Source organism: Mandrillus leucophaeus, unplaced genomic scaffold (assembly GCF_000951045.1).
Source record: "Mandrillus leucophaeus isolate KB7577 unplaced genomic scaffold, Mleu.le_1.0 Scaffold1, whole genome shotgun sequence".
Taxonomy (NCBI): domain Eukaryota; kingdom Metazoa; phylum Chordata; class Mammalia; order Primates; family Cercopithecidae; genus Mandrillus; species Mandrillus leucophaeus.
In genome coordinates, this window is record NW_012098097.1 from 12,330,762 (window position 1) to 12,351,242 (window position 20,481).

Genomic DNA, 20,481 nt, shown 5'->3' on the forward strand with positions numbered 1-20,481 from the left:
TTTTTTTTTTTTTTTTTTTTGAGACAGAGTCTTGCTCTGTCGCCCAGGCTGGAGTGCAGTGGCGCAGTCTCAGTTCACTACAACCTCCGCCTTCTGGGTTCACGCCATTCTCCTGCCTCAGCCTCCCGAGTAGCTGGGACTACAGGTGCCTGCCACCTCACCCGACTAATTCTTTGTATTTCTAGTAGAGACGAGGTTTCACCACGTTAGCCAGGATAGTCTCGAATTCCTGACCTCATGATCCACCCGCCTCAGCCTCCCAAAGTGCTGGGATTACAGGAGTGAGCCACCACGCCCAGCCAGAAGTGTCTATTTTTAAAAAGCATCGCAGGTCTCTTCACCTCTCTGTGCCTATTTTCCCGTCCTGGGCAATGGTGAAACTACAGCCCCTACTTCACAATATTTGTAGAACCTTTAGAACAGGGACAGGTACTATGTAAATGGCAGCTATCAAACTTGTGGCTATCACTTTCATCGTGTCATTCTGATGCGGACTGTGGCCCACAGAGCTGCCTGAGATGGTGTCACCAGCGCTCACCTTGGTGATCTTCCCCCCGCTGAAGTTGGCAAAGCGCTTGAGGGAAAGGGTTAAGACATTGGATGTTCTGTGGATGGTGAAGCGCTTGCTGGCTGGAACCTTCTTCTTGCATCTACGAAGAAGGTGATGAGAAAGATTAATTAACTGATTGATTCATGCTCCAAAAAATGTTGTCTTAACGCTAAGTTAACAACCGCAACAACTGCTCTGTAATAATGGAATGTTCATCAATTAGATTTAAACCTTTTGCTCCCCTAAAAATCACATTAAGCATGCCTCAAGTAAAGGAAAGCTACCACAGGGAAACAAGACTATAGAAAGTGGGAAGATCCTAAAGCAAAAAAATAAAAGTACTGTACCCACCAGAAGATTAAATAAGATACAGGAAAAAGTTGCTTTGGGGCAACACAGGAAAGAGCAAATTAAAGCAGATGTGGCTGAGTGATAAAATGGGCAGGCAGGAAGTCAACGTAAGCAAAGCCAGAAGATGCGCAAACGCAGGGAGAGAAAACAGAGGCAGAGGCGTGCAGCCTGGAGAGCTGCAGGAGACAGACATAAAGAGGAGTAAAGCAGAATAAAGAACATATCCTTTAGTGCCTACAGCTTTACAACGACCTCGATACAAAGACATTCGGCCGGCTGTAGTGGCATGATCCCAGCACTTTGGGAGGCCGAGGCAGGCAGATCACCTGAGTTCAGGAGTTCGAGACCAGCCTGGCCAACATGGTGAAACCCTATCACTACTAAAAACACAACAAATGACAAAGTAAGAGTTCTATCTGCAGAAATGGAAAAACATCCAAAACCGGTTAAGTAAAAAATGAAAGCCACAGAAAACACTCCTCAAGAAGCAAGAGAGCAGCTGGCTGGGCATAGCCCCTTGGGTGGCCGCCCAATGTGAGCCAGTGTGAACTCATGTGAGCTCGTGCTCTGCCGCGTCCTCTCGGTGTGGCCTCAGGCCTGGTCACTTCACTTCTCTGTGCCTCAGTTTCACCGTCTCTGGCAACAGGAAACCACAGCCCCTACTGACAATACATGCAGCATCTTTAGAACAGGTACGGTGTAAACTGCAGCTATAAAAATCACAGCTATCGCTTCATTTGTATTATTTAGAAGTTTGCGTTTTTAGGACATACATAGGTTCCTCAAGAAATACGAGCAGCGTCACCGCAAAGGAAGAGAGAGGGTGGGCACAACACTGTCAGGTAAGGTGACTTATTTCTCATCCTGTGTCAGTCTTCCGCCACGAGCAACGTGCAACTTACTTAGCACACATGTAGGCATTCTCTCCACTCAGGACATCTGCTTTCACAAAAAGTTCCAGAGCACGCACAATATTCGCAGCTTGCTGAGGAGGACAAAAACAGGGAGTAAAATACACAGTAGAAGAAAAAAGCTGATTCAAGAAATGCCAAATTTAAGGTCTTTTTTAGGCTGAGGCAGCAAATCACAAAACTTGACTCGCATAAAAGTTTTCCCGCGAGCTGCCACACTGGGACTCCTTCTCCAGTGACAAGAAATGACAGCAGCCAGGAACAGCAGCTCACGCCTATAATCCCAGCACCCTGGGAGGCCGGGGCAGGAGGATCACTTGAGGCCAGGAGTTTGAGACCAGCCTGGACAACACAGCAAGACCCCCATCTCTACAAATAAATTTTAAAAATTAAGCAGGCATGGTGATGCATGCCTGTAGTACCAGCGGTGTGGGAGGATCACTTAAGCCTAGAGGTCAAGACTACAGGGAGCTGTGATTGCACCACTGCACTCCTGCCTGGGCCACAGAATAAGACCCTGTCCCTCGAGCCCCCATAAAAAAGAAAAAAGAAAAGAAAAGAAATGACAGCTGCAGGTCTGCCACGAATCAGTCACTTTTATCAGGATGGTCTTGTAGCTGGACCCGCTCTGGAGCTTGGGTTGGTCCAGCACAGGCAGGCCAGCCTCCCGCAGACTGTAGCTGGAGCAGGGCGTGCGCGTAAAGCCAAGGCTGCTCTCCCAGGTGAGGCCCACAGAGCCACCAAGCTCCAAAGGCTGCACACTGCCCACAGCACACAACAGACTCTCCTCAAGCCCTGGGGACACTGTTGTTCCTGTACGTGCTTCAGGACACAAAACTCAATTTTACCATTTTTTTTTTCTTTAAATAAAATGATATGCGTAGGAAAAACTCTAGAAAGAAATAGGTAAAGACAATAGTCCATACTGCAAGGCGGCAGGGAGCAAAGGAGTTTTCTCCCTATCTATTTTGATCTGATGCCTTCACTGTTTTGCTGGTTCTGTTTTACCCTCTGGCCTCACTCTCCTACTGCAAATGTGAAGGGCAGCATAAGTCTGTACCCGGATCTCCAGCGCGACGTCCAAGTAGGGGTCGTAGGTGTCCGAGACGCTCTTGCACATGGAGCACTTCACTGCAACAGAACAGAGGCAGTGGAGCAGGTGTGGCCTGGCAGAGGCACTCCCAGCTCCCAAGACCGAGACCCGGCAGGGAGGCAGACTCTCAGCAGGGCTTTGGCCAAACATGAGATACCCACTAGCCCCTGAAGAATCCTGGTGTCTGGACAGCGAGCTCTCCTTCCCCACTGAAGTTCACAAAGATGGATGTCAATGCCTTTGCACTCACAGGACCCTCTCTGCCTGGACTGGCAACCACCACGTGCGGTACTCTTCTGCTGAGGGAGAGCGGAGGGAAGACCGCCTCCTCCCTATGTGCGTGCACAGCACTTCTCTCGGACTTCCTCATGGGAATATACACACATACACATGCACACATATATATATATATATTTTTTTTTTTTTTTTTTTTTTTTTTTTGAGATAGAGTCTTGCTCTGTCTCCCAGGCTGGAGTGCAGTGGTGGAATCTTGGCTCACTGCAACCGCCACCTCCTGGGTTCAAGCCATTCTCCTGACTCAGCCTCCCGAGTAGCTGGGATTGCAGGCATGCGCCACCGCACCCGGCTAATTTTTGTATTTTTAGTAGAGACGGGGTTTCACCATGTTGGCCATGGTTGGCCAGGCTGGCCTCGAACTCCTGACCTCAGGTGATCCTCCTGCCTCAGCCTCCCAAAGTGCTAGGATTACAGGCAAGAGCCACCACGCGCGGCCCTCATGGGAATATTCTAACAACCGCTCCAGTGGCCAGGTGGGCCAAGAGTCTCAGAGGAAACCATGGCTCAAGACCTCAGAGACTGACCCAGGTCTGCACAGTGAGGAAAGAGCCCCAGCCTGCGTTCCAAGACTTAGGGTTTCCTGGGTTCACGTTCTAATCCTGGCAAGAAGCAGTAGAGCAAATGTCTCCACTTACCACGTGATCTGAGATACCCTCCAAAAATTTGATGCACCAAGGTAGTAGCCTGCGTTTGACGATCCAACCTGAAAAGGAGGCCACAGCCTTTAAGGGAAGGACTTGGCATGATGACACGAGGGATGGCCCCATCCCAGCACCCCCATGCCCACCAATCACCAGCTCAGCATGAGGCTGGGAAACCCCACCCCTACCCGAGTCACCACAGACCCTTAACCTCCATCGTCAGCCCAGCAGCCTGGCAGTCTCTGCAGAGCTCTGACCTCCTCAGGGACCCACTCCCCACAGTAGCCATTTCAAACCTTCACAATACCCACCGCCACCCACCTCACAGAAAATAAAAGCCCCGAGAAATGTACGTGTATCCTCACCCATTGTTGCTTTTCTTTTTTGGTCTCAATAAAAAGTAAGTACCCAAATCTGGAGTGAGACAGGAGGCCAAACACCCCCCTGAGCTGGGGCGCCCACCCGGCCCACTCCTCCATTTCTCTGCTGGCCATCAGACAGCTGGTCCCCAATCTGGGAAGAGGGGTGGGGGTGGGGACAGAGGCACAAACAGGACCAAAACTCCCCGGCTCTGCGCCCTTTTCAGAGAGGACAGAGGAGTCAGCCGTGGGCTTCAGTGTCAGGAGCCCTGCACTCACTCATGCCCCCGCACCGCTCACAAACTGGGAAGTGAGGCAATCCGAGCTGGGGGGCCTCTTCTCACCCGGCCCCAGGGCTGCCTGGTGCCTCCCACGCCTACGTAGCCATATGGTAGTTACTCACGCTGGGAAGATTCTGAAACAATACACCACATCCAGTTTCTGCTCCTGGTTCTACTTGCAACCCACTGCATCTGGTCCTGACTCACTGCTCTGGAACTGCCTTCCTCAGAGTCGCCCAAGGCCTCCAGGCATGAGGCCAGCTGGGTCTGCAGGCCCTTTACTAGGAGGCTGCGCAGTGTGCCTGTACACCCACTCCCTCCAGACGAGCTTCCCCTCTCTCCAGGCTCTCCAGCCCCGTCTCCCCAGTTGCTTCCCCGACTCCTCACTGGCACAAAGCAGGGCTGTTTCCAGGGCTCCCTCCACATTTCCCATGGACACCCAGACCATTCCACACCGGCAGGCCACACCCCCTCCCCCCACAGAACATGTACACCTCAGCCTCTCATCTGGCCCATGTGACTATTTACCATCGCACTTCCTGGACTCTGGGAGCTCTGAAATATTTGGGGGACCAATACAGGATCACTCAACTTTTATTCTACAAAGTTAGAAAATGAAAAATCAACTGCCACCACCTACTGTCCCACCATTCTTCAAAAGTGACCTTTTAACTGCAAACACTAGCAAGGACGGAATCTCTGCGTGAACTGAGAACTGTGGGTAGCTGCGTGTGATGGTAGCTGCCAAAATCCAGACCACCCCCACAACCCCTCCGTCGTCTAGAAGCCCACAAGCACCAGAGCCCGCAGGGCCTCAAGGAATCCCCTCTTGCATAACCCAAAGCAGAGGAAGCACAACCATCACCTTACCCAGGAGGAGGAAAGCCAAGCTGAGTGGCAGCTCCCACAGGCACCCCACTGGGCCTGGAGAGAAAGGGCAGTGGGGAACAACTGGGCAAGAAGGGAGGAGGGGGCAGGAGGTGGCCCGAGAGCCACCCCAAATCACGGCTGCAAGGGGTGCCCTGGAGAGGAGCACTGAATATGGGGTCTCACAGGCATGCAGCTGGAGTGGCAGTCTCCACAGGCATGGGCTCTCAGGGGGAGAAGGCAAAACGGCAGGCAGGCGTCCTTAGAAGGGCAGTGAAGGGCAAAAGAGGCAAAAGGGGAAACGTCAGGTTCCTGAAAAAAACTCAAAACTATCCTAGTCTATCAACCCTTCTGCCGCCAGAGGAAAAGCCAACCATTAAAGTGCCCTGCACGGTGCAGACAGAGGCGGCACTCTGGATTACGAAATCTTGAAAAGCAGCAGACCCACAAGATAAATGAAAGCAGGCCCCGTCTACGCAAAGTGCTTCAAGCACAAAGCAGCAATGAACAAGAATCAAAACACCTCATGGAATGCAAACTAGCTCCAGAAAACAGGCATGACACTGAAGACACAGCCACCAAAACTCCAAGTTGAACATCCTCAACACAGTGAGAGTGGCCTCATTTCTGGAACCAGAGTGCCATACACAGCTGCCCTCCTGGAGGAACTTATGGGAGGACGGGCTTCACCCAGCCAGGAGCACGCCAGAGGTGCCACTGGAGGGTGGGCAATGAGCAATGGGAAGATGTAACCATAACCTAAGGCTGGGCAAAAAAAAGATACCAACTTATAGGTGCCAACAACAAAAGAGAAATCATGCACACCAAAATGGCAAGAGAGAAGAGAGCAAAAGCGGTAGGAAGTAAAGGGCACCACGTGGACTGCCAAACCAGACAGTGAGGGGTGGGGAAACGGGACCAGGTGCATTTCAAAAGGGCGTATGAAACCAGCAGGTAGGGTGGAGCGGGCCTGCAGTTCCAGTTACCGGGAGGGAGGATTGCTTGAGTCCAAGAGGTAGAGCCTGCCGAGCGGAGATTGCACCACTGCACTCCGGTCTGAGAGACAGAGCCAGGCCCTGTCTCAAAAACAATGGCTTATGTATAAAGGTAGCCATTAAAACAAAAACACATATCTTCCTAATATCCCAAGAAATTTGACAAATAAAGAAAAATCAGCCGGGCACAGTGGCTCACACCTGTAATCCCAACACTTTGGGAGGCCGAGGTGGGCAGATCATGAGGTCAGTAGATCGAGACCATCCTGCCTAACACGGTGAAACCTCCGTCTGTACTAAAAATACCAAACATTAGCCGGGTGTGGTGGCAGGCGCCTGTAGTCCCAGCTACTCGGGAGGCTGAGGCAGGAGAATGGCGTGAACCCGGTAGGCAAAGCTTGCAGTGAGCCTAGATCGCACCACTGCACTCTAGCCTGGGCGACAGAGCAAGACTCCGTTTCAAAAAAAAAAAAATCTGAGAAATAAGCACAGTAAATATGCTACCTATAATTACTATAAAATACATAAATACAACAGAATTCAGACCAAACTTTTCAGTCATAACAGGAAATGTGAAGGGGCTTAACCTGCCTATTAAGAGATGGTCACTTTCACTTACAAAACAAGACCAAACCTTAAGAACACCTCTAAGGAAGGGTTCAGAAAGTGACAGCAAGGGGCCAGTGGAAACCCTGCAAAGCAGGGGCTGCAGCATGATGCTGGCCATGGTGGAATTCAGAACAAAGCCACTCCATGTGACAAGCGAAGACACTCGGAATGCTAAAAGCAACGATCCTCAATGAAGACATGACAGTTACAAACATCTAACCACAATCACCTGTATAGAGTAAAACTAGAGGAGATGCAAGGAGACAGACACCCACCAGAATTCCAATCATCATGGACTTAACACACTATTCCAAACAGATGAAGGAGACAAGAGCACATGGACAGAGAAAATGAAAACAGCATCATCAGCAGACCCATCTACGGACAGAGAGCAAACCAACACCCCGGCGGTCTGAGCACCCACCATCAAGTATGCAGGAAACATTCACAAACGCTGGTCACCTGTCATCACAGAGAAAACAACAGGAAGTTCCATGAAGTAGAAATATCATCAACACACTCTGATCATAACGCAAGTAGCATCAAAAGTCATTTACGGAAGCAAAAGATGAAAAGGCCCCTCCACCTGCAAATTCAATGGAATAATTTGCTTTATGAGAAGTTCACCGTTGGTGTCATGCTTATTTTTTCTCACTCCACATTTCACTGCAGACCAGTGAAAGCTCTCTCATGGTGAGCCTTCATCTCTCCCCCGGCAATGCCGGCCACCTGACACCTGGCCTCCCTCTTCTTTCCACCAATCCTGGTACCAACGAATGGCTCACCACCACCCACCCCAATGCCCAGACCACAGACCTGCATTCCTCCCATCCCACAGCCCCAAATCCAAACCGTCATTCATTCTACCTCCCATCCCACTCCTCACGAATCTCTTCCAGCTGCAGACTCTGGTTAATCGAACCGACAGAAGCCCAGGGATCAGTTTCTGTCCTAAGAGCGCTCCAGGTGGCTGCACCCTGTGCCCAGAGCCAGGGCCCCTGCTACAGGCTCACTGCACTCCCCATGCAGGTGCTGGGGACACCGCAGCCCTCCTTCTGGGGATACCCACTTGCCTTTGCAGGCCCTCAGGGGTCACTTCTCCCAGGAAGCCGCCTCTGGGTGAGGTAATCTCCTCTATCACAGCACTTCCCACACATCACTGCAAATGCTGCTGGGGTCCCCTGTCTTCCCCAATTATACCATGGGCTTCACAGACTCCAGGGCCATGGCTTCTACCTCTCAGTTCCCAGTGCTAAATATGGGGCCCAGCACACAGGGAACAGCAGTTCAATTACCCAGTTCACTGAAGGGCAGACCCAGGATCATCCAGGGAGCAGGGAGGCTTGAGCCCCTTCAGGGGAAAGGGAAGAACACATGACCAAACCCTCAGAAGAGACAAAAAGCATCCTAGGAATGCAGTGAAAGTTGCCTTCATATAAATGATTTAAGTAAGTTTTCTTAAGCCAGGAATGGTGGCTCATGCCTTTAACCCCAGCACTGAGAGGCCAGGGAGGGCGGATCGCTTGAGGCCAGGAGTTGGAGACCAGCCTGGCCAACAAGGCAAAACCCCGTCTCTACTAATAATACAAAAATTAGCCAGGCACAGTGGTGTGGGCCTGTAATTCCAGCTACTGCACTCCAGCCGGGGTGACAGAGCAAGAGTCCCGTCTCAAAAAAAGTTTCATTCTCTAAGTCTTATTTACGTAAGAATATCATCCACTGAGGCCAGTGGTTTTGCCGTTTCACTCACTCATTGCTACAACTCAACTTCTCTAAAGAACATTCTAGGTATACTTCCTAAACTATTTACAGTATTTCTAAGATCCTAAGCTGAGGCAATAAAAGGAAGTCCTGAGCATTTCCTGCCTGCTTTCTTTGGTCTGAACCTATGAACTCAGGAATGCCACAAAGACAATTTGTGATGGCGACCATTACATATAAGGGCATATGCGGTACCAAACAATCGCCTGGCACCACACCAGTGTAAGAAACGGCAGCCAGGCAGTCAGATCCTAAGTTATAAACTGCCTCATGTTAAAGCTCCATTTGTACATATACATGTATGTATAAATTATACTGCAGAGAACTAATTCCTACCACCCCATCCTCTTTTTAAAAACAACATGATTTTTAAGAGACTGGAAAAGTCCATGGTAATAAATGAACACCCCTAAGAAGGTCTGCTAACGTATTTCCCCTTAACTGAGCTGCTGAGACACAGCTACTGCCACCATCACAGCCACCCAATCCTACCAAGCCGCCTGGGATCAGCAGGACATATCCGGAGACAGCCCTTTCCCAGGAAGCAAGGGCAATCCCCTATTTGGGCTCCAGCAGGCTGAGTACCCAGGGGCAAATTCTGCCACATCTACCCGAGGGCAGCCTGAGTAGAAAGGAGCCAGGCTGGCTGTTGCCATAGGAATGTTCTGCTGCCACCATGTAGAAAAGGCATCCAAAGCCCGGGGAAGGCGAGTGGGGAAGCACGCACTTGGCGCAGCCATTCAGGCAGGCCTTCTGCATGGCATCGATGGTGTACCGCAGGAACTCATGCGCGTCCTCCTGGTTCCCAAAGCGGAAGTGCCGGGCGATCTCTAAAAGAGAAAGAAACAGGGAGGGAAGAGCTCATGTCTTCTCGTCAAACAGCCTGGGGCTGCTTTCCCGAGAATCCATTCCTGGCTGTTACAAGGGGAAAATACTGGAACTTTTCAAAAGAACAAGTGAGGAAAACAAGAGCTCTACATGGATTTTCTATATCCCAATCACAATTCATCATGGCAACTACTTTCTCAGTAAGATCGGAGGCTTGAACCTTCAATACTTCACAGACAAGGAAGAGCATCAAGCCCATAAATATGTAAAATGCCGGCTGGGTGAGCTGGCTCCCGCCTGTCACTCTAACACTTCAGGAGGCTGGGGTGGGAGGATCACTTGAGCCCAGGAGTTCCAGAGCAGCCTGGGCAACATAGGGAGACTTCATCTCTACAAAAATAAAAAATAAAAAAATTAGCCAGGCATGATGGCATGTGCCTGTAGTCCCAGCTACTTGGGGGGCTGAGGCAGGAGGATGGGTTGAGCCTGGGAGGTTAAAGCTGCAGTAAGCTATGATTTCACCACTGCACTCTCAAGCTTGGGCAACAAAGCAAGACTCTTATCTCAGAAAGAAAAAGAATAAAAAATGTAAAATCTGGCTGGGTACAATGGCTTATGCCTGTAATCCCAACACTTTGGAAGGCCAAGGCAGGAGGATCGCTTGGAGCTGGGAGTTGGAGACCAGCCTGCACAACATGGCCAGACCCCGTCTCTACAAACAATACAAAAACAGCCAAGTATTGTGCACCTACAATCCCAGCTACTCAGAAGGCCAAGGCCGACTGCTTGAGCCCAAGAGTTTGAGGCTGCAGTGAGCTGTGATTGCACCACTGTCCTCCAACCTGTGTAAGAGCAAAACCCTAGGCTGGGCGCGGTGGCTCACACCTGTAATCTCAGCACTTTGAGTGGCCGAGGTAGGCGAACTGCATGAGCTCAGGAGTTCGAGATCAGCCTGGGCAACATGGTGAAACCCCGTCTCTACCAAAAATACAAAATTTAGCTGGGCATGGTGGCGCGCGCCTGTAGTCCCAGCTACTCAGGAGGCTGAGGCAGGAGAATTGCTTGAACCCTGGAGGCAGAGGTTGCAGTGAGCTGAGATCACGCCACTGCACTCAAGGTGGGCAACAGAGGGAGACTCCATCTCAAAAAAAAAAAAAAAAAAACAAAACCCTGTCTCAAACAAAAGAATGTAAAATCCACTGAATATCTCTCTAAAAGCCAATATAAAACACAGGTGAATAAGTATTTCATAGTGCTACAATTTACACAGGTTTCAAAAACCGGTAATAGGCCTCTTCTTTCTGCCAAGTGAATGTGAATGAGACTTTTTTATAGCCTAGGCAACTGATTCCTGATATTCAGAAAGGAATTGGTACATTCGTCATCCATTCTTCCTCCCACTTCTCCCTCAGGCTCACTTGCCTGCCCCAAAGACACAGCAGCCCCACCACCTGGCCAGAGGAAAAGCTACCTGTCCTGACCTGCCCCCACTGACAGGCTTCCCCACTGACCCCAGCCCAAGTCTCTAAACTGCTATTCTTTGAGTCTGTGCCACCACATGCAGGGCTGTTAGCACAGAGGGATTCCCAAGACTTCATCCATGACTCACTCTTCTCTCCCATCTACCAACTCCCCAGCACCTCCGACAGGGTGAGCACTTAGCAGGCCTTCAGTAACAGATGGAGAGTGGCACAGTGGCTCGTGTCTGTAATCCCAACACTTTGGGAGGCCAAAGTGGAAGGACAGCTTAAGGTCAGGAATTTAAGACGAGCCTGGGCAACATAGCGAGAACCCCATCTCTACAAAAAATTAAAAAATAAATAAACCACAAAAATGTTAACATGGACTGATGCTTACTTTTCAGGTCTCGGATGAAGGAGACAGGCTTGATGGCGTTGCCGCTGTTGGCGAAGGCCTGGACGATGTGGTTCTGCATGACACACAGCATGCAGAAGCTTCCCTGGTGGCCTGCCAGCGCGGGAGGAGGAGCAATTTTAAGACAAGAGCTTTCAAAAAACTCACGGTGAGGTCCCCGCCCCAAACATAACACAGACAGAAACACAAGCAGGTAAGAGCAAACCAGGCTGTGAGAGAATGGATGAGCCAGAGATCCCAGACCTCTGCTGCCTGGGTGACCACCAAGGAAATGCTCTTCTCTGCTGGATGGCGTTTGGAAGCTATGATCCATCCAAAGCCGAAACTCTAACAACCTCACAACATCACCCCATGTTAACATTGACCTGTGCATGATTCTTTTCACATTTCATTAGCATTATTTACTTATAAAAAGACTAAGGCAGGTTTTCAAAATGAAGCTTAAAAGATGTCTTCTCGAATTTCTAAGTTGCATCACATGGTCAATAGGCTAAAATATTTTAGGGCTGACAGCCCCTTCGTTCCTCAGACATGGGACCAACTGTTCCACTGCTTCTAGTAAACACCACACTAGGATGTATCTGGGGTTGAAAATGTTTTCTGGGAAGATCCAGATAGCAAATCCTTTCTGATCTGAGGACTATACAGTCCAGTCACAACTATGGCCCTGCATTACAGAGAAAGCAGCCATAGACAATATGTGAACAATGGGGGTACAAACGTGTTCAATAAAACTTTATTTACACACACAGACAGTAGGCCAGGTGAGTCTGCCCACCCCTGCTCTACATAAAATGCTTCACTAGGCATTAGGCTAGACAGTGGTGCTTTTTTTTTTTTTTTTTTTTTTTGAGACAGAGTCTCATTGTCACCCAGGCTGGAGTGCAGTGGCATAATCTCGGCTCACTGCAACCTCTGCCTGCCGGGTTTAAGCATTTCTCCCGCCTCAGCCTCCCGAGTAGCTGGGACTAAAAGTGCGTGCCACCATGCCAGGCTAATTTTTTGTATTTTAATAGAGACGGAGTTTCACCGTGCTGGCCTAGCTGGTCTCAAACTCCTGACCTCATGATCTGCCCGCCTGTAATACCAGCACTTTGGGAGGCCGAGGCGGGCGGATCACGAGGTCAGGAGTATGAGGCTAGCCTGGCCAATATGGTGAAACCCCGTCTCTATTAAAAATACAAAATTAGCCAGGCATGGTGGCACGCACCTGCAGTCCCAGCTACTCAGGAAGCTGAGGCGGGGGACTCGCTTGAACCCAGGAGGTGGAGGTTGCAGTGAGCCGAGATTGCACCACTGCACTCCAGCCTGGGTGACAGAGTGAGACTCCGTCTCCAAAAAAACCCCACAATGCGCTGCTTCATCTCAACAATGAGCACTATGTCTTGATAATTAACCTTTGCTGTTATGAAGCCATTGCAATTAGCAAGACATTTACAAGCACTTCCCACTGCATGGCCATTTTGCGTTCTTTTTGTTTTTTCTGAGATGGAATCTGTCGCCCAGGCTAATGTGCAGTGGCGTGATCTCAGCTCACTGCAACCTCTGCCTCTTGGGTTCAAGCGATTCTCCTGCCTCAGCATCTCAAGTAGCTGGGATTACAGGTGCGTGCCAACACGCCCAGCTAATTTTTTTGTTTGAGACAGAGTTTTGCTCTTGTTGTCCAGGCTAGAGTGCAATGGCGAGATCTTGGCTCACTGCAACCTCCGCCTCCCAGGTACAAGCGATTCTCCTGTCTCAGTCTCCCAAGTAGCTCGGACTACAGGCGTACACCACCACACCCAGCTAATTTTTTGTATTTAGTAGAGAAGGGGTTTCACCATGTTAGCCAGGCTGATCATGAACTCCTGACCTCATGATCCGCCTGCCTCGGCCTCCCTAAGTGCTGGGATTACAGGTGTGAGCTACCACGCCCAGCCAGTAGCAGTCACTTACTTCTACAGCACTCCCTGTTTGCCGGCTGCTACTTCAGGCACTTGACTCACTCAGAATTCATCTGAGCCTCACAACACTCTGTAAGGAAGATAGTCTCGCTCTTCCACAGACCAGGGGCATTCTCAAAAACTCAGTTACTAAAAGGCAAAGCTGGAAAGCAAACCCTAAAGGCCAGGCTCCTGAGCTGTGCTTTCAACTGCTCTGCTCCCTCCAGAATTCTACTTGGAGATTTTCTGTGACGAAAACATCCTGCATTCCTAGGATAAACGTAAGTTGCTTACAGTTTTTTAGAAACTGTGTCATTTGGGGCCGGGTGCAGTGGCTCACACCTGTAATCCCAGCACTTTGGGAGGCCGAGGCAGGGGGATCACAAGGTTAGGAGATCGAGACCATCCTGGCTAACACGGTGAAACCCCTGGGCGTGGTGACGTGCACCTGTAGTCCTAGTTACTCGGGAGGCTGAGGCAGGAGAACGGCGTGAACCCAGGAGGCGGAGCTTGCAGTAAGCCAAGATTGCACCACTGCACTCCAGCCTGGGCAACAGAGCAAGACTCCATCTCAAAAAAACAAACAAACAAACAAAAAAGAAACTGTGTTATTTGGTAGTATTTTCCTACAATTCTTCCTACAATTCTTATATCTATGTTTGTGAAGAAGTCATGGTTATCCATTTTCTTTCTCGTATTTTCCTTATTATTGTCACCCGAGTTACAGGAACTTTACAGAATGAGCTGGGAAGGATTCTCTCCTTCTCTATTCTTTGGAAGAAAGTGTAAAGGACTGGAATTGTTTCTTAAAAGTTACACAGAAATTGGTTGGGCACAGTGGCTCACACCTGTAATCCCAGCACTTCAGGAGGCTGAGGCGGTTGGATCACCTGAGGTCAGGAGTTCGAGACCAGCCTGACCAATATGGGGAAACCTCGTCTCTACTAAAAATACAAAAATTAGCCAGGCGTGGCAGCATGTGTCTATAGTTCCAGCTACTCGGAAGGCTGAGACAGGAGAACTGCTTGCACCCAGGAGGCTGCGGTTGCAGTGAGCCGCGATCACACCATTGTACACCAGCCTGGGCAACAGAGTCCATCACACACAAAAAAAAAAGTTACAAGAAATAACATTGTCCCTGCTTGGGGTTTCTCATGGGAAGATTTTTAACCACTGCTTTAATTTCTTTAATAGTTAGAAGACTCTTCACTTTCTATTTCCTTCAGTTTTTGGTAAGTTATATCTTATTTCACCTCTATTTTAATCAAATAGAGCACACCACCACATCCAGCTAATTGTTTTGTTTTTTCGTGTGTGTGAGATAAGAGTCTTGCTCTGTCGCCCAGGCTGGAGTGCAGTGGCGCGATCTTGGTCAGCTCACTGCAACCTCCGCCTCCCAGGTTCAAGCAATTCTCCTGCTTCGGCCTCCCAAGGAGTTGGGATTACAGGTGTACCCCAGCACGCCTAATTTTTATATTTTTAGTAGAAACTGGGTTTCACCATGTTGGCCAGGCTGGTCTCGAACTCCTGACCTCAAGTGATCTGCCCGCCTCTGCCTCCCACAGGTGTGAGCCACCACACCCAGGCTTGATTTGTTTTTGTAGAGATGGGATCTTGCTGTGTTGTCCAGGCTGCATGTTTTATAATATATATAAGATATACTGATACAACAACAGATCCATGAAACAAATGGGCCAGGCATGGTGGCTCACACTTATAATCCCAGCACTCTGGGAGGCTGAGATGGGAGGATCACGTGAGCCCAGGAGCTCAAGAGTACAGAGTTGTGATGCACCCACTGCGTTCCAGCCTGGGTGACAGAGCAAGACACTGTTTCTAAAAAGTAATAATTCAATATATATATTTTGGAAGTATCTTTTGAAAATCTTTCTGTCTGGGTAATTATTTACAGAAAAGCTTGGCGAACACAGCCTCACCTGAGTGATTCACCTTCATGGCCCATTCTGCAGCAGACATGATTCAAATTTAGGTTTCATCAGTTACTGCACGTTATGAACTGCCCTCCTAAATTTGATCCAGACTGAGAGCAGCAGTGCCACAAGTGCACAGGCTTAGCTAATCCAGACCCGCAGCCGCCCCACTGCTGCAAACCCACACTCACAGCTGCGAGCATGCTCCTTGGACAGCAGGTAGTTGGCCAGAGGTGGTGTGTAGGTCAAGCACTGGATGGTGGCATTGAGAAAGCAGGTGTTGCCAAGGTTGTGGAGTCCTGCGCCCACACGGAAGACCCGCTCCCACCTCAGAGAGAGTCGCTCCGTGGGGAAAAGCACTTTCTGCGGGGCTGGGACTCCATCACCACAGCTCTCGTACGTGTGCTCACTGCCTGAGGAAGAAAGGGACAAGGGAAGACAAGAGGACGACATAAGTCCACATACAGGTCGACCACAAAAAGACACTCATGAGGCATACACTTAGCAGGTAGTGACTCGGTACACGGCACCAGAGAAGAACTGGTATTCTGGTTTACAGGACATTCCTGGAAAGCTCAGGAGTAAACCCAGTCATCCCACAGACCTCCCAGGCTGCTTGGCTCTAGAATCCTAGGGCCCCACTATAGATGGAGGGCATGGCTCAGAGACTGAGCGGTGGAAGGAGCCAGGTCCTGGCACTCTGCACCACACTGTGCCCACATGCAGCCCATTCCATTTCTCTTTCTTAGTTCCAACCCTGACTTTTGACTGTATTATACTCGCGATGGGGGGAACAGCAACTTCCAAGGACCCTCCAAGTACACAGATTTCCTTGCTACCAACCCTGTATCATTACTTCTGTAACTGAAATCCACTGACCCCACACAAAAATTCATAACTCTTTCACCACATTCTGTTGTTTTTCCTACTAACTAGTCAACATTTAAAGTCCATCCACTTCGTCACCCTGGAGCGAGGGCCTCTCTGCCAGCACAATGCACATCTGTACCCTGTCTCCTGGCTGGTGGGTCATCTCCACTCTTGCGGCGACTAGCTCCCTCTGTTTTGGGGTTGAGCAACACATATTTGCTCTTTAAGGACTCCAGCTGGTAGGAGAAGCTCTTGCTGGCTGGCTCGAACTCGATCTTCTGTAAAAGGACCTTCTTGGCAGAGGCGGCAAGCAGCTTTCCCAGTTCTCCATCATCAGCCGAGTCCTTGCGGCCAGGTTTCAGGGCCTCCTTCAACTTATCCACTATTGGCATGGTGCATCACTGTGGGGACGAGAAGAAGCACAGAGCCATGGATAACGAAATCCCAGGACAAAAATATCTCTTAAGATCTCCTATTTGGTCACTATGGATGCTAGCCACCACAAAAGCTCCCCTGGATCATCTGCCAGCCCTACAAAGGAACTGTGAAACAGGGAGACCCAGCACGAATCACCTGGACATATTCGTTCACGTTTCCCCACAAAAAGATAAGATGCCGCTACAAATAAAGCTGAGCAGACAACAGTGGCCCTGAGGCAGCCAGACAGCCCCTGCCATGTGCATCTCTTCAACAGATACTCATCAAGAGGCTCTGGATATCACTCTTGGTGCCATTTCCTTCAAAAGGCCATCATGTGGTCCAAATGTCTGCTCCAAAACAGGGGGACACTATTCTCACATACAAACTGGTTATACACACACACCCCCCATGCAATAAACGAATTAGCATGCAGGTCAGATAAACATGCATGTCTGTACAGACCTGCACTCTCCAATATGAAGGCCACAGGCCACACGTGGCTACTGAGCATGTGAAATGAGGCTAGTCCAGGTTGAAAGGTGCTATAAGTGTAAAATGCACACCAAATTTTGAAGAGAAATACACACCAGTATAAGACGAAAATGCAAACCATCCCAGTAATTTTTAGATCAGTTACATGTTGAAATGCTAATATTTTATATATACTGGGTTAAATAAATTATGAAAATGAATTTCACCTGCTTCTTGTTAACGTGGCTACTATAAAATTTTAAATTATATTTGTGGCTTGTATTATATTTCTATTAGACAGTGCTGATACAAATTATCTTTTTAAAAGTGAGGAAGGAGAAGAAGAGCAAGTAGCAGGCCTAGAGAACAGTATCCATTGGACACCTAAACTTAAGCAAATGTCTTCCTAGGACACTTATCTAAAGAGAAGAAGAAAAGCAAAGTGGGAGAGTGGGTAGATCACAGGCTTTGGAATGTGCTGGCCCTCAGAGGTTCTATCACCCTTAGCTATGAAACCCAGGGACAACTAACTACTGTGACTGCTCCAAACCTCCTATTCTACTGTAATATAGCAACAAAAACAATAGGCTTGGGAAGTGCTTTAGAACTTGCTACATACTACCTAACAGAGGATCCATACTATTGGTGCAGCTGCATGAAACTGTAACCAAGAAGAGACCCCTGCACCTCTCCAATCGCTACCTTTGTATCCACCACTTGCCTTCCCCTACCCACCACCTCTCAACTTAACCTTCTCAAACACAGCACAGACTATCTGAGTCACAATTTCAAAAATATGTCCCTTAAATTGCTCACTCGCATCAGAAATATGACGACTTCCTCTGGTATTCAGCACCCAGCCTGCCCTTAGAGAATCAACAAGTGTGCCCCAAAATTCTGCTCTAGTGAAAGTAAGGACCTCCTCCAGCACCTCTTATTAAGCCATTCAAATTTATCACTATGGATCATCTAATTCTATACATGGATCAAGTATCTTTTTCTATAAAAACTTCTGTAAAGGAAAGCCAGGTGCAGTGGCCTGGACCTATGGTCCCAGATACTTGGGAGACTGAGGTGGGAGGATAACTTGAGGGCAGGAGCTTGAGGCTGCAGTGAGCTGTGATTATGCCTGTGAATAGCCAGTGCAGTCCAGCCTGGGCAATATAGTGAGACTCCATCTTTAAAACAAAAAAAGAAATTGTGGCTCACGCCTGTAATCCCAGCACTTGGGAGGCCGAGGAAGGTGGATCAGGAGGTAGGAGTTCAAGACCAGCCTGGCCAAGATGTTTCCTGTCTCTACCAAAAATACAAAAAAATTAGTTGGGCGTGGTGGCAGGCGCCTGTAATCCCAGCTACTCAGGAGGTTGAGGCAGAGAATTGCTTGAACACAGGAGGCAAAGGTTGGAGTGAGCGGAGATCGTACCACCGTGCTCCAGCCTGGGCAACAGAGCGAGACTCGGTCTCAAAAAAAAAAAAACCTGTAAGAATTGTGTGGGGGAAAAAAAAAACGCTTCTGTAAAGAAATTTTAGAAGCTTTTTTTTCTTTTTGAGATGGAGTCTCACTCTGTTACCCAGGCTGGAGTGCAGTGGCATGATCTCGGCTCACTGCAAGCTCCGCCTCCCGGGTTCACGCAATTCTCCTGCCTCAGCCTCCCGAATAGCTGGGACTACAGGCGCCCGCCACCACGCCCAGCTGATTTTTTGTATTTTTAGTAGAGACGGGTTTCACCGTGTTAGCCAGGATGGTCTCCATATCCTGACCTCGTGATCCGCCCGCCTCGGCCTCCCAAAGTGCTGGGATTACAGGCGTGAGCCACTGTGCCTGGCCAGCCTTTTTTTTTTTTTTTTTTAAAAAACCAGCATTATAACTTGTCTGATTTGAGAAAATAAAAGAGCCCTTTCTCATGAGAATTATCAAAGACTTCTCACCAATTGAACAATTACTGCTAGGTCACATGCAGACAATTCAGTGGAATCAAAAAATACACAGAAACCTGGCAGACTCACCTGGCATGCGCAGACTTGGGCCTGCTGTCCTTCTGCAGCATGGAACCAGGATCTTAACGGAGGGCTGAGTTTGGTTGGGCAGCTGCTACACGGAGCTCCTGAATGTAAGCGCTCCTGGGCTCCTGTTACATCACCAAAGCCACAGAGCGGGCGTCAGAGCCTGTGGGAGGGACAGGGAGACCATCAGTGGAGGCGACTCTCTTCCTGCACCGTCTCTTCAGCTACTTCCCAGGGATGCGGCGCGCACCGGCAACCCTCTACCTTGAAAAAGCCATCCTAAGCTCAAGGAGCATCCACGCGTGCACTCCGGATGAGGCGGGAGGACTGTGCTACCTCATCACCAATTGCTGTAATGCACACGACATGAACACCTTAACCTTGACACCTGACAAGCCCAGAGAACAACACCCTCCCCAACACCCGCCAGTCAACTCCAGTCTCATCTCAATTCCAAAAGGTAAGAGGTAATAAATCCCAAAGTTCTGGATGTAATGAACCAGTAAAACTTCAATACCAACAACAAACCTGAGGGAGTAATAGGAGTTACCAAAATTTTGCTTTGCTAAGTGCGGATTTTCTCTTTCATTACCATCTACGATTACTATGATTACATAAAATTAAGGTCCGTAAAAACAGTTCACAGTGAAAACATTCAAACACACAAACGGAGAACAGCACAGGGAGCACATGAGCCCCCCTTACTGAGCCTCAGTAATTACGTCTGACCCATCCTGAGTCACCTCCCATCCCCAGGTAATTCTGCAGCAAATCTCAGACCTATGATTTCATCCATAAATAAAAGTATGCCAACTCCCAAAAAATGTGTAAGGAAATGATCTCAGAATAAAAGACATCTATAAAGTGAAGACATCCAGTCGTATCAAAAACTCCCACAATATCACTGCTTTGTATCAGGACTCACATCTACCCTGGAAGGTGAGAGCTTTGCCATGCACCACAACCAACGCTTGCGAACCACTTACGGGAGGGAACAAACCAAACTTGGGAGATGTAACCCAGTTTCACTCGAGATAAGTTAACTTTAAACTTAACCCACTCCTTAATGTAGATGTAGAGATTCTGAACACAATTTTTCAAGTGTGACAGGTCAATCTCCATTTCACCAGTTCCACCTAAAACATCAAGCAATAACCTAAACAAGCTCGCTCGCTCTCTGAGATGTAGAAGCCCGAGACAAGTGTTCCCGTAATCACTAGAAAGCCCTCCGACGCACACACCATCAACACTCCACCCAGCTCAGGAACGATGCTCTCTCTGGTCCAGGGACAGCACAGGCCTCATCCACATTTCCACCTGCGCGAACCCCAGCCAGCACCATTTAGGCTCATTCCTTCTCCCACCTCCATCTAAAGTCACTTTTCCAGGATGAACTGCAATGGACGCTCGCAGAGTCAGCCACGTGCTGGGGAGAGGAGCCCACG

At 49.1% G+C, this 20,481-nt stretch overlaps 1 protein-coding gene across 1 annotated transcript in view; it reads right to left on the reverse strand.

Annotated features, from left to right (window-relative positions):
• The window catches only part of USP36 (ubiquitin specific peptidase 36), a 51,421-nt gene that overhangs the window by 25,271 nt on the left and 5,669 nt on the right, over positions 1-20,481 (reverse strand). Inside the window, exons 2-10 of the mRNA XM_011989388.1 lie at positions 19,040-19,199; positions 16,281-16,542; positions 15,463-15,684; positions 11,401-11,511; positions 9,443-9,545; positions 3,838-3,905; positions 2,873-2,943; positions 1,804-1,886; positions 539-650 (exon numbers count right to left, since the gene is read on the reverse strand). Of these exons, the coding sequence (XP_011844778.1) occupies positions 539-650; positions 1,804-1,886; positions 2,873-2,943; positions 3,838-3,905; positions 9,443-9,545; positions 11,401-11,511; positions 15,463-15,684; positions 16,281-16,533 (1,023 nt within the window). The 5' untranslated portion in view covers positions 16,534-16,542; positions 19,040-19,199. The remainder of the gene's footprint in view (positions 1-538; positions 651-1,803; positions 1,887-2,872; positions 2,944-3,837; positions 3,906-9,442; positions 9,546-11,400; positions 11,512-15,462; positions 15,685-16,280; positions 16,543-19,039; positions 19,200-20,481) is intronic.